The following is a 13,717-nucleotide window of genomic DNA, read 5'->3' as shown; positions in this document are numbered from 1 at the left end:
ACACACACACACACACACACACACACACACACACACACACACTTAACCTCCCCCACACACAACAGTTGGTGTTCAGTTTGTTTACAAAGACGACACAACAGGAGACACAATGGCACCTGAATCCCACACACACACACACACACACACACACACACACACACACACACACACACACACACACACACACACACACACACACACACACACACACACACACAGACGCTGATGTCATCGGCTGGTACCTGAGTGCTACAAACACATTGTGCATTACTGAGCCAGGTGTGTTTTCTGTATGTGTGTTAAAAAAGCCTCTGCTGACACACACACACACACACACACACACACACACACACACACACACACACACACACACACACACACACACACACACACAGCAGATAACATGTGCGGCGTCGCCACCTGCTGGCGGCCTGCAGAGCTCGGCGATGGTTCAGCGTGAGAGGATGAACGGTATGACTGGATTAAAATGACTGACGCTTTGATGTGTTCATCACGGCTCGTTTAAATTCTGCTGGGAGCTTCATTTCTAATACCAACATTTAGAATAAATGAAGGACTGAGGACGTCTTGGGTCCACGTGGACTCCAGAACACCACAAAGAAACCCAGATCCAGCAGATGTGGGTCCACAGCTCAGACTCCGGTCAGCTTTAATCTCCGTGTTCAGAGCAGAGGGTGTAATGACGCCTGTCATCCTGCAGGTGGAGACAAACCCCAGCAGGCTACGAGCTGGACCAAAAACTTTCCTGACGCAGCCTCTGAGGTTTGATAAGGTCTGTTTGAAGACACTTTAACCAGGCCGCCGTCACAAATACCCACAATGCCTCCTGCTTCCACACATGCACAGTACTTGCTAACATAGCGAAAAGCTAATCCTGAGGACATCGCGTCCAAAATAAAATGCACAGTGAAAGACAGCTGCAGCGTCCTCACAAAGACACACAGAGACAGATCAAACAGGGACAGAGACAGACGCTCAGGCCTCTGCTGCATCCTCAACGTCAGCCAACCAAAACACAGAACTCTGAGCCGTACTTCAAGTGCGAGAAGTAGAAGTACTCGTGTATGAGTAAAGTTCCTGTCAGTGTGTTTCTCTCAGTCCTACCTGGCTCTGCAGGTGAAGCGATGGCGACGTCACCGCTGCGTCCTCCTCCTCCTCCTCTTCCTCCTCTCTTCCGTCACTGTCTCCATCCTCCTCATCCTCGTCTTCCTTCTCCTCCTCAGCTCCTCCCGTCTCTCCTCCATCTTTCTCCTTTTGGTCGTCCTCTGTCCGCACGATCTGATTGGCCATTTCCAGGTGGGCGGTGCCGAAAGGCTCGGACGGACAGGACTCGTCCTCGATGGTTACTATGGCGACTCTGACCTCGTCGTCCTCTCCGTCCTCCTCGCCTCCTCCTCCTCGGCAGGAGGAGAGGAAGGGAGAGGAGGTGAAGGAGGAGGAGGCGGAGATCGGCGTGTGTCCACCAATCAGCTCCCTTCGTGCTTTGTCTTTGGCGCCTGCCTTCATCATTTCTGTCTCCTCCTCCTCCTCTTCTTCTGTCCTCCTGGACTGAATGTTCAGTCTTCCGTCCTTCTCTCCTCTTTCTCTCTCTGCCAGTCCATCTATCCTCTCCTCCTCTTCCTCCGTCCTTTCTTTACACTCTTTGTCCATCATTGCGGCTTCACATAGAGGAAGTACAAAGACGCATCCTGAGAAGACACGAGACAGACATGGACACATTAACGAGAAGCCGACACTTTACGTTAAGAGCGCTGCACACTGGACCTCCTGGCGCTCCGTAGCGCCTCCCAGCAGGCTCTGCTTCATACACACTGAGTGTTTAGAGGACGAGGAGGAGGAAGAAGAGGAGGAGGAGGAAGAAGAGGGGGAGGAGGAAGAAGAGGAGGAGGCAGCAGCAGCTTCTCTACAGGAAACTGACAAAACTTTACGACGTGGAGAGAAAAACAGGTGAGGATCAAACAGTGTGAGGCGACAGCAGAGAGCGAGCAGAGCGACACCTTCACTGCAGCACAGGAAGTGGAGAGTGTGTGTGTGCGTGTGTGTGTGTGTGCGTGTGTGTGTGTGTGTGTGTGTGTGTGTGTGTTTTAGTACCAATGATGCTCTTCACTGACTTTTGATTCACACTTAAAACAAACGTTATATTCTCATTACAGCTGATCATGACTGTTTTCTTCTGCCATCTTTAACGACCTGACGGTGGTCTCACCTGTTGGGGGCTGCTGTTCCTCTGCGGTCAGTGTAAATAAAGTTGATTTGAACGCTGTGGCCGCACAGACCTGCACAGTGTGAACTGCACGCGTTGTTGAAAGGTTTTTCCTTCCTGTGGCGTCGCTTCGGGAGCTCTCGGCTTGTCTGCAGGCTCGCAGTATTCTCACAGTATTTAACGTACTTGGTGTTTTATGTCCTGTAGTATCGGTGCAGTACTTCTACGGTGTCTGTTGTTTATAAGTTATCGGTCTGAAAGTGTCAGTAATCGTCTTAAATGTTCTTGATTCAGAGATAAAAGCTGGAAAGTAAACTTCAGACTTACCTTTAAAAACAGACTTTCTCCTCCAGCTCGAGCGGACTTTAAATTTTAAACGCCGGGGTTTCTCCGTCTTCTCTCTTCTTCTTCTTCTCCTCTTTTCCGTCTGTCTCTTCTCTTCTTCTCTTCAGTATTTTAGCTCAAACTCCACCGAAGCGGCGTTATGTTTAACTTCGCCTCCCCACTTTCGTGTTTTAGTACTTTTTCCATCACAAAACTAACTCCGTTGTCACGTGCAGCTTTGTTGTTTGGCGCGGTTTGATGACGTCAGACGCGCTTTTTATGCGCCACTTCATGATTTTTGAGCAAAACCTTTTTTTTTTTCTTATTTTACATTTAATTTTTAGTTCACTACTTTTAATAATGACAATGCTTTATAAATGCTTTATTATTGTTAATTCATACCGAAATAATAATCAAATTTTAATGGCAATACTTGTAAAACATTTTACTTTAAATGATGGTATGATGCTAAAGCATGAACACAAACAGCAGTAAAAATACAGCTGAGTCCATCTGATGCTTTGTGTTTCCACAAATCAAAAGACTCAGAGTCATTTTCTATGTTGATTTTGGGCTGGATTTTCACCTGTTGTGCTAACTTCTGTGTTTTTTGTGTGTTTTCTCCTGATTTGCCTTTTGTTTGTCTTGTCCTGTCTAACATAGTGTTCAGCAGGTATATCATGTTTACCACTTAACATGTTCAGACAGCTGCTCTCTGATTGGATGAACTAATCCAGGTATCAATTCAGGTAAAAGAAACACGGCAGAGGATAAAAGACAAAGTATTTGTACACAGTTTGTGAATGAGCTCTGGTGAACAGAAACAGTGCAGTGTGTTGGAGGAATAATACTTTATTAATTAGTAGATAGATTATATATATCAAATATTAACTTCATATATACATAAATAGAGATACATGAACACACAAATATCCTCGTATGGACGAACTTGGCACTGCAGACTTTTCCCAGCGAGTCGACACTGTTGGTTTGAATCAGAGACACTTTGAATCTCCTCGTCTAAACTAAACGCTCTGTTTAAACGATGATTTTTAATCAAGATTTTCAGTGATTTTAGCAATCTAATTTTTAAGAAATACAAGAGCAATTCTAATTATAATGATATAATTTAATCAGGCCTGATGTACAGAGATTCCTCAGCTTGGTCAGTGAAGTTAAAGGTGCAGGATCAAAAAGGCGCTAACAACGTCAAATAAAGGCATTTAATCAGGAAACACTCAGCTGGGATTCAGGCACGTCGCAGAAACACGGCCGAAATTACAGTTTTTAAAAAATCTTAACTGTTTGCAGACATTTATTTCTTTCCTTCATTTTCCGGTGAAAAGGGTGGTGGTGGAAGGCTGCAGGACTGATTTGTGCTTGGACTTACTGACTGTTGCTTTGTGACTGTTTCTGAACTTCATGCTGCATCAATGGGCGTCAATGCATCACTGACACAGACGCGAGGCTCGGGTTTATATTCTGCTTCGAGAGGCAAAGTGTTTAAAATGGAATGCAGCCTCGGTGGTTTTTTAAGGGCACATCATGAACACATTACAGACCGAAGTGAACGGCGTTTGTAACGTAGTGCTTTCAAATGGAATGCATCCTTTCTCCACCAGCATGCTTTCAGTTTGGATGCATAGGAGATAATTAATCTCTATATTGGAATGATGCGTCAGCGCTTCATATTGGAATGTAACCTCCTTAATTTCTCCAGCTACACTTCTTTTGCTCAGGAGTGCATCCTTTCTTCCTACATAAACAGGAGTCTGCACTTCATCTTTGAACGTTTCCGTTTGACTCCACCTCCTCTAAAGAAGGACGGAGTGGGAGAAACTGCTTAGACTTCATGTTGGAATGCAGCCTCAGATCTCTCCTGTTATCTCCAGCTCGGCCTGGTGGCCTTGCTCGAGTCTCTAGAGTGAGCTGACTTGTCGGAGAAGGTGCTGCTGTCATTCCGCCGGTGGCCTTTAGGGGGAACCAGTGAGTCATGAAGTGGTGAGCGAGGAGGTGTCCTGATGCTCTGAGACCTCCTCAGCGGGGAAGAGGAGGACGGGTTGAGGAGACCTGAGGATCTGGAGGTGGCGGAGACTCTCAACGAGCCTGTCCGGGTCAAAGGCGAGGAGGTGCCAGGAGGGGCGATGGAGGAGGAGGTGGTCTTTGAGGAGGATTTAGGGGAGGAGTCTACGCCAGTGTGGGGAGAGTGGGGAGGTGCAAGGGTTGTGTGGGTTCGTCTGAAAGAAGAGGAGGCAGTACTTCGGGCGAAACCTGGAAGCGATGATGGCGATGATGAGGGAGCACTGCCTTTGTGCAAAGGAGTTACGGGGGCACTGACGCTGCCTCCTCCTCCTCCACCTCCTTGATTGAGCGCCCGCAGTGTGGAGCGACATATCTTCTCCTCCAGCTGGAGGTTGGGCTTCGTTACAGGCTTTCGGATGGACGGTTTCCTCTGCAAGTCCTGGTTCTGCTTTCGGGCAGAAGCCTGAGGACCTGGAACCTTCTGGCCCTTTGAATCCTTGCCGTCCGGGATCCTGTTGATGCTGGAGCGTCGGGATGAAGGAGCAGTCGAGGGCCTCTCTCCTCGTCGGACGGAGTTGCTGCTGAGGTTGGAGACGGTCACAATGGCAGGCGCCGCCGTGCTGGAGGATCCCCGGACGTTGCCAGGTGGCTTTTCAGGACGTTTTCCCAGGGACGGAGCACCTCTGCTGGCTCTGGAGATGGGCACGACCCGCCTCATGCCCTGGTTCTCAGAGCTGGTGAGGGTGCGGACAGGTTTGCTTTTGCTGGTAGCAGAGGGGGCGTTTGGGGTTGCGGTTTTCATCCCAGCGGGCCGAGTTTTCGAGGTAGGGAGGCTCCTGGTGGACGGTTTGGACGAAGGTCCCAGCTCTGCTTTTCCATTAGTGGACAAAGCTGTTCCTGTATTTTCATTGGTTGTGTGACAGGAAGCAGTTTCATTTCTGCTCCCTTCATCTGCTGATTGTTCTGGAACAATCTCCATTTCTCTCTTCTCATTGGTGGAGCCCTCTGAATCTTCCTCTTCATTGGCTGTTTCTTTATCGTCCTCTGAGGCACCTGCAGTGAGAGCAGACCCTTCATTGGCTGATGCCGGGTCTACTGGGCACCACCTGGGGGAGGAGACAGGATGTGATGGATCATCACAGCGGGAGACAGGCACCGGTTGGCTGCTGATGGGTACAGGCACTGGCTTCTCATTGGCTGGTTGAGGTTCTGAAGGCGTGCTATTGGCTGGGGTAGAGGAAGTTTGCTGGCTTCCTCTCTGATTGTCGCTTCTACATGAATCCTTCTCAGTTTGTGCGTTTGTGTTGTCAGAGTGTGTGAGCTCGCCGGCTGCCTCGCACACACCTGTCACACACCAGACGATCACCTTGTCCTCTCGTCCCTCCTCTTCCTCTCTGCGTGACGAGGAAGAGTTTGTCTCAGTTTTTTCTGTGTTCCCAATCTGGGAGTTATTCTGCTTCATCTGGACTTGGGACTTGTCCACTCCCTCTTGTTCTAAATCTGTGATGACCACATCGTCCCGGTGACGTCCAGGGAGGCGACCGGTCCGGGCGGTGACCTTGTCAAAAGCTTTCAGCTCAGACACCAGCGTGCATTTCTCTACCATCACAGACATGTTCCCTGCAGCTTTGCTCACTCCAGCTAGCTCCCCCCTCAAACCACACTGGTGGTCTGAAAGCGTCCCCTGGTTGCTAAAACCCAGGTCGAGTCGATCGTTGTCGTTGTTGTTGTGGTCGGATTGCTGGTTTGGATCAGAGGTAGGTTTGACTGTAACTTCATTTGTGGGATTGATGGCGCTGAAGTGAATCTGGGTAGCATCACAGCTGAGGTAAGCGGAGGTTGTATGGGTTGTGTTTTGTGCGCTCAAAGAGGTTTTAGGAGGTGAGGAGCGGGTTTGCGGTGCCCCCTGGCCCGCTTGAGGCTGCTGGTTTTCTGGGAAGCTGCATGTAGTGACCCTCTGTGGTCGAGGGGAGAGTCCTGGACTTCTCATCCTGGGTTCAGGTGAGGATGACGAAGAAGCTGCCCTTCGCTCACCTTCTCCTCTCTGCTCGCCCACCTTGTGTTCAGGGGTCGCCATCCCGAGAAGCATGCTCAGTTCGCGCTCAGCAGCCAGAGACGGCGAGCTGGACGGAGAGTTTCGGGAGCGGCGTAAGCTCCCCGAGCGTCCCAGAGAATTGTGGGAGTTGTTCAGGGGCGATCGGGGGCGGGACTTAGGGGTCAGAAGCTCCAGCAGCAGCCCGGCGTCGTCGTGTCGTGACATGGCAGCTGACATGTCTGTCTCGCTGCTGCAGCGCAACCCGAACGCTCCGGCCACCTACAACGCAATCAGACAGCAGCATTTAGTCAGTGAAGCAGTTTGTGTGCTTCATGTTTCAGCGTTTGGTTCTGTGCGTCCTCCCACCTCCTCACCCCCCGCCCAGGAGTGTCTCTTCTGCTCCTCCAGCTCCTGTATCCGCCGGCGACGGCCTGCCTCCTTTGCCTCCCTCTCCATGTTCTCCTTCAGAAAGAAAGACAAGAGAGAGATTTATATAATTTCTCCACGACCATTATTTCACTGCTGCTGCTCCATTTGACCACCAGGTGGCAGCAGAAGTCCACCTGGAGTTCATGAAAGGGACTCCGCTGTAGAAATAGCAACTGCCAGTGGTACTTACATACTTTTACTTTGGTAACATTTTCAGTAAAATTACTATTTTGAAAATGTGGTATTAGTACAGGATCTGAATACCTTATCCAGTGTGTGTTGTTGTTTGTGTGTAACTGTGTGTATGAACCTGTGTGTATGTGTGTGCATACCTTGACAGCAGCGGTGAACCTGGAGCAGAAGGTGCTGAAGATGCTGAAGCAGTCGTCCAGTCGGAACGTTTCTCTGTCTTCGCAGAAGAAGTCGATCAGCTCGCTGCCTTCCTTCCTCAGCAGCTGCCGACCGCTGCGCAGCGAGCACAGAGACGAGGTGGCCGACTGCGACGGCGAGACGAAACACAGAAACACGTGACAAAGACGCAAAGACGTGAGACGTGCTGGACTCAGATCACAGGATGTCTGTTAGGACGATCACTGGGTCTGATCAGCTGAGAGGCACGACAGACTAAAAGTTACTCCTCGACCAATCACACACATTTTTGGGGTATGGTGTCGTCTGAGCCCAACACGGTGGATGTTTGAACTTTGGTCAGAGCCAGACTCGCTGTTTCCCCGGTTTTATGTTTTTATGCTAAGCTAAGCTAACGGCTGCTGGCTGTAGCATCATATTTATCCTACAGACACGCGGGACCAATTAAAAGTGCATAACTGTTATTCCCAAAATGTAGAGGTATCCCTTTAAAGCACACGAAACAACACGTTCTCCTCAGTGAAACGTTGGACATGCGCCGAGTGTGTGTGTGTGTGTGTGTGTGTGTGTGTGTGTGTGTGTGTGTGTGTGTGTGTGTGTGTGTGTGTGTGTGTGTGTTACCTGCAGGAAGTCGTCCAGCTGCTGCAGCAGCTCCGTGTCTCTCTGGACGTTTTCCTCTACTGAGCGCGTGCGAGACGTCAGCCACTGCAGGTCAGCGTCCAGCGTTTCCATGGAGATCCTGCCAAAGAAAAGTCTCGTCAGTCTATTCCTGTAATATTCACACCGTTTTTCTTTTATTACAGTAGCTGAAATTCATATGTGTGACGGGGGCTGATGGGAAATGTAGTCTGACGTGTTGATGAGAATATGGTGTCTGACCTGGCTGCAGGCTGCACGTGACCCAACTTCAGAGGAAACTCCAGCAGCTTCTCGTCTTTTTTCTGGGCTTCCTGAAGGAAAAAGACAAATCTGTTTTTGTATCTGCAATTTTCAATTTCTTAAACACACACACACACACACACACACACACACACACACACACACACACACACACACAGTTACTGACCAGAGCGACAAAGTGCAGCAGGTTCATGCCCGGTTTGTTGGCTTTGGTGTCGGCCAGAGACAGAAGAGACGACAGCTTGAAGCCAACGGCGTTTCCTGCGTAACCTCCCTGTAACACACACACACACACACACACACACACACACACACACACACACACACTCCTCTACACTAACAGTTGTAACAGTGTGTGTCTGTGGGTGCAGTGAGTGAACGGTGTCCAGCGGTGGAAAGTAACTGAGTACATTTACTGGAGTATAACTTCAGTTACTCGAGCGCTTCCTGCTGTGCGACGAGCTCGGCCACAAACCGTTCAAACCCACAGAACTTTATTTAAAATCAGAGTGGAGATCCCGACGTTCCACAAGAGAGCAAACATGAGGCTGAATTTGGGCTAAAGGAGGTCAGTTTAAACATCTTAGTGAGGAGTTGGATTCGACAGGAAGTTAAAGGAAAAGCAGCGTTCACGGAGCAGCCGGCGGTCCATCCTTCTACGCCCCCCCCCCCCCCGTTTCCTGCCTCATTATTCATGAGCGCAGCAGCGCCTTCACTCACAGCGTTGAGGATGTTTCCGGCCTGCAGCACCAGGTGGAGAACAGCGTGGAGCTCCTCGCAGCACATCAACTCTGCAGGAAGAGGAAGTCTTTATTGGCATCAGTGCACAAAGGAAACGCAAACACACAAACAAACAAACAAACATCAGCGGCTTCAGACGACAGAGGAGGCAGCGAAGAAGAGGAAGAGGAGGAAGAAGAAGAAGAAGAAGAAGAAGAAGAAGAAACAAAAGAAGAAGAAGAAGAAGAAAAAGAAGAAGAAGCTCAGAGAAACAAACACAAAGCGGAAAACACACAATGAAAGAAGAAAAGAGGAGCTTCTAATCCACACATCCCTGAGTGTGTGTGAGTGTGCGTGTGCGTGTGCGTGTGTGTGTGTGTGTGAGTTCACAGCTCAGGCAGTTATCACCTTCACACACACTCTGCTGAAAATAGTGCAGGTGTGAGACGTTTCACTGAATCATCTTTTCCAAACGTGGAGACAAAACAGCGAACTGAAAACGACTGAAACTGAACGTTTTTCTGTTTTTCTGTATTTTTGTTATCGTGGAAAGATTTACACACACTTTTACATAGAGAGCTATTTTGATTGGTCAGATTGATGTAGAATTAAGATTTATGGAAAACTCTGAAATCAGAGCAGCTGCTGCAGTTTATTTTTTCTTTAAAAAACGTCTGTTTTCAGCGGCGCGTGAATCCGCATCGTGTGCCGCCGTGTTCTGCGCACTGATTGGTTACCTTTGGCGGCCGTGCGAAGGACCTTAATGTCTCGTCTCATGGCTTCACACACGGCAGGAAACTCCTCCTTCAGCAGCATGGACTCGATGCGGACTGAGTAACTGCGGACGGACAGAAATCAATAAATAATCCACATCTCGCATGAGCGCGACGAAGAGGAGCACACGCGAGGACGAAGAGGCGCCTCGCTCTCTCCCTCCCACGCCGTCCATGCGCACATGAAGCCCCAACAACAACGATGGAAACCCAAAGTGCATGCTGGGACCATTAGTCACTAATGCTTCTCCAAATTAAGAGCACATTTCCCATCAGCCCTCAGGCGTCACGTCGTCAGCAGAAAGAGGAGCCTCAGCAGCTGCTTTCACCTCTTTAGTCTTTGCTTTCTGTCTGTAACGACTTCATGTCCCCAGAGTGGGATCATCTTATCTTATCTTATCTTATCTTATCTTATCTTATCTTATCTTATCTTATCTTATCTCTAACTGAAAACCTGTCCTGGCTTTGATTTAATCTTAAATCTCGTGGTTGCGTCTGATTCTTGTGTTCTCGGCTAGGCTCTGCTCAAAGGTCAAAGGTGAGCGTCTCACCTGGGCAGCTGAATCAGCAGGTACACGAAGGAATCGGCCAATGAGAGCTTAGAGACGTCTCCGCGGTACGACTTCAGCTTCTTCACCTGCAGGAGAGGAAACCCATGAAGAAGAAGTGCGTGCGTGTGCATGTGCGTGTGCGTGTGCGTGTGCGTGTGCATGTGCATCACCTCCTCTGTCTCTGGCAGCAGCTTCAGCAGCTCTCTCAGAGGCTCCGCCCCGTAAGGCTCACTGTTGCCGTGGCGAATATCGTCCACTATCGCCTGATTGGTCCTAGAGGAGGAAGAGATTTTCCATTTAATGTGTCCCTCAGTGTCCCACAGTGTCCCACATGCTCATCACACGCTCATATTAGTCGTTTAAAGCTACAGAAAAGTGCACCATGGGAAATATTCCATCACCGTGAGTTCACGCGTCCACAGACGACGTATTATGGGGGCAGTCTCTGACACATGTTCCATGACCCGTCCGTCCCTCATGCCTGTATGTCCCTCAGCGTGTTTGGAAACACTCAGCGATGCCGTCAACATGAGCTGAACACATTCAGGACTCTGAGGTGTTACTCAACCAAACCTGGTCTGTCTGTGGACTCGCACTCAGCGAGGACAGGACAGGTCATGAGACAACAGGCTGCGTCCTCTGACGGTGTTTTCTGTCCCTCTGTTTCTGTTCTGTGGTCATTTTGTGTCTCTTTGTATTCTTCTTTAACACACGTATTATTGACGTCTTTTCATGGACGGCTCCTGGTCAGGTCCATCGCCTTGTCCCTCTGATGGACTCCGTCACATGTCTCGAGCGTCTCTGCCTGCACTGCTTCACAGCATGCCAGCATCACCACATCTGTTTACCCATAACACCCCTGGATGAGGGCGAGGACACACACACACCCTCTGTCCCTGCCTGTCATGGAGGAGATCTGCTGCACTCGCTGACACGCAAGTGACACCAACCGCATGCTCATCACAGCTGATCGACTCCGTCAGGTGGTCGCTGACGCAGGTATGAACCTCCGCTGGCCAACGAGCAGCGAGCAGAGAGGGGACAGTCAGACGACTCGAGGCAACAACAGCTGAGCCTGGCTCGACTTTAGCTTAGCACAAACAATGGAAACAGGTGGAAACAGCTAGCACCTGTAAAGCTCACACAGCGCGTCTGTGAAAACCACAGCTGTTTCCAGTCTTTATGCTAAGCTAAGATAAGCTAAGCTAAGATAAGCGGTTACCACGGTGCTGGTTTTGGCTGTTTTCAGGGAATTTTAGTGACTTCAGTGGTTCAGGGAATGATGGGAAATCTGCACAGGTGAGAATGACATTTACCTCTTGAACTGTTTGAGGAAAATCCCAATGTTCATCCCACGCTTCGAGTCCAGGATGGAGACCTGGTCGAGAGACATGGACCCAGAGAGAGCGAGGGAGGGGGGAGGAGGGGGGGGGGGGGGGGGGGAGGGAGAGAGAGAGAGAGAGAGAGAGAGAGAGAGAGGAAGGATGGAGGGAGAGAGGTCAGAGCCCAGCTGGAAACTGTCCACACACCTTCAACAAACAGCAGAACACACAACCCTGCATCACTCATGCACACACACACACACACACATACACACACACACACACACACACACACACACACACACACACACACCTCCTCTTTGGTCTCTCTGAACGAGCTCCTGGTCTTCCCTCCCCTGGTGGGCATGGACTTGGCCTTTGATTGACAGTCGTTCTGACCAAACAGCTCCTCGATGGCACGGACGTCAATCTCGTACTGCTGCTGCACTCGGCCCTGAGTCCACAGGTTGGCCCGCCCCTTCACCTGAGGGACACGTGGGCAGGCGCGCACACACACACACACACACACACACACACACACACACACACACACACACACACACACACGCACACACACACGCACACACACACACACACACACATAAATACGAAGCTTTAATATAATAACAGTGTGACTCTGTGATGCAGAGTTGAGACTCTACCTGATCCTCTGGTATCGTTTTCCAGAAGAAACTCCTCACCCTCTTCTTCTTCCTCAGGCCACCTGCAGGGTCCCCCAGGCCTGGAAGCAGGGGTGGCATGGGGGCAGGAGGGGGAGGAGGAGGAGGTGGGGGAGGAGGGGGAGGAGGGGGAGCAGGGGGTGGCGGTCTGGCCCGGTTGCCCTCGATATCAGAGAATCCCGACTGAGGACGAGGAGGAGACATCGGCATGGCGAAGGCCACGCCCTCCTCCTGGAGGGAGAAACCCTCCCTCTCATTGGCCGGGGAGACGCTGCCCATCACGTGCATCCCGCGGCCGATTGGACGGGAGCGGACAGGGGAAGCGGAGGGATTGGTGGCGGACAGGTCGGTCACCACACCCGCAGGTGACCATGGCGAGGGGTGCGGTGAGGATGATGAAGATGGGTCATCACTTTAGGAACATTGGAGGTCGGTGACAGGTCAAGGGTCAGATCCACAGGTGAGATGAGAGAGCTGGAGAGAAATAAAAAAAAAAAAAAAGAAACGAAAAACTTAAAGGAGACATGAAGCTGCAGCCGGTTAGCTTAGCTTAGCTTAGCTTAGCATGGAGGAAGAGGAGGAAGCGACAAACCTGCCGAGCAGCAGCTCTGAAGCTCGACTGGTTCATTTGTCTTCTGTCCTCCACTGACTAAAAGTCAAATTTCATCTGTGTCTTTGAGCTAAATGAACAGAGAGACGAACGACGCAGAAGAATCCAGCTGGGCGCCGCCATGACGGTCATGTGACTCGTGTGTGTGTGTAAATGTGCGTGTGTGGCTTTAAAAAGTCATCAAATGAACGTTAATTAAACAAAAGCTACTTTACGTAATATTTGCTCTTTGTGTGGTGCGTGTGCGCCGCTGTTGACTCTTTTCTCTCGATGTGTTTGTTTTCTCCAGCCTGAACTTTCTTCATCATCGTCCTCCTCTCTCTCACACACACACAAACACACACACACACACACACACAACACACACACACACACACACACACACACACACACACACACACACACACACACACACACACACACACACACACACACACACACACACACACACACACACACACACACCTTCACACCTGCTCCTCAAACATCACGAGTCTCACCTGAATGTGACGCCAGCAGCTGTTGGCTGTTGTTGGCGTTCCTGCTTTCACTTCAGGTGTTGAACGTTTCACTGCAGGAGAAAGAAAACGTTCAGCGCTGATCTGTTTCAGAGGAGCATCGAACACACACACCCTGACGTCCTGAAGCACCAGCCCTCAGCCGGTTCTCGTTCGGTCAGACTATCTGTGTGCTTGTGCTCTGGTCATCATGACTGTTTAGTCTAAAAAGGTCTAAAAACATCCAAAGAACTTCCATCC

At 50.1% G+C, this 13,717-nt stretch overlaps 2 protein-coding genes across 2 annotated transcripts in view; both read right to left on the bottom strand.

Moving 5' to 3' along the window:
* LOC139351129 (F-box/WD repeat-containing protein 7-like) overlaps window positions 1–1,671 on the bottom strand; it is a 25,713-nt gene extending 24,042 nt beyond the window's left edge. The window contains exon 1 of the mRNA XM_070992858.1: window positions 1,126–1,671. Coding sequence (XP_070848959.1) covers window positions 1,126–1,671 — 546 coding nt within the window. The remainder of the gene's footprint in view (window positions 1–1,125) is intronic.
* A 1,700-nt stretch (window positions 1,672–3,371) lies between these two features.
* LOC139351125 (FH2 domain-containing protein 1-like) lies at window positions 3,372–12,823 on the bottom strand. Its single transcript, XM_070992854.1, has 13 exons — window positions 12,332–12,823; window positions 11,983–12,153; window positions 11,664–11,725; window positions 10,518–10,620; window positions 10,348–10,433; window positions 9,761–9,861; window positions 9,024–9,094; window positions 8,470–8,577; window positions 8,283–8,353; window positions 8,025–8,142; window positions 7,367–7,531; window positions 6,972–7,067; window positions 3,372–6,884 (listed from the first exon to the last, which is right to left on the bottom strand). The coding sequence occupies exons 1-13, from the start codon at window positions 12,635–12,637 to the stop codon at window positions 4,431–4,433; spliced, it is 3,912 nt and encodes a 1,303-aa protein (XP_070848955.1). The 5' UTR covers window positions 12,638–12,823; the 3' UTR covers window positions 3,372–4,430.
* Between the last annotated feature and the right edge of the window lie 894 nt (window positions 12,824–13,717).

Source organism: Chaetodon trifascialis, chromosome 23, assembly GCF_039877785.1.
Source record: "Chaetodon trifascialis isolate fChaTrf1 chromosome 23, fChaTrf1.hap1, whole genome shotgun sequence".
NCBI lineage: Eukaryota > Metazoa > Chordata > Actinopteri > Chaetodontiformes > Chaetodontidae > Chaetodon > Chaetodon trifascialis.
This window is presented reverse-complemented; position numbering and strand designations above follow the sequence as displayed.

Bases quoted from the DNA above. Each gene is read 5' to 3' on its own strand.
- LOC139351125 (XM_070992854.1), bottom strand. From the start codon at position 12,637: ATGCACGTGATGGGCAGCGTCTCCCCGGCCAATGAGAGGGAGGGTTTC. The intron at 11,726-11,982 runs GTGTGTGTGTGT...TCTCTCGACCAG, and splicing joins TCAGAGAGACCAAAGAGGAG to GTCTCCATCCTGGACTCGAA. The intron at 8,354-8,469 runs GTCAGTAACTGT...TTTTTCCTTCAG, and splicing joins TGCTGCACTTTGTCGCTCTG to GAAGCCCAGAAAAAAGACGA.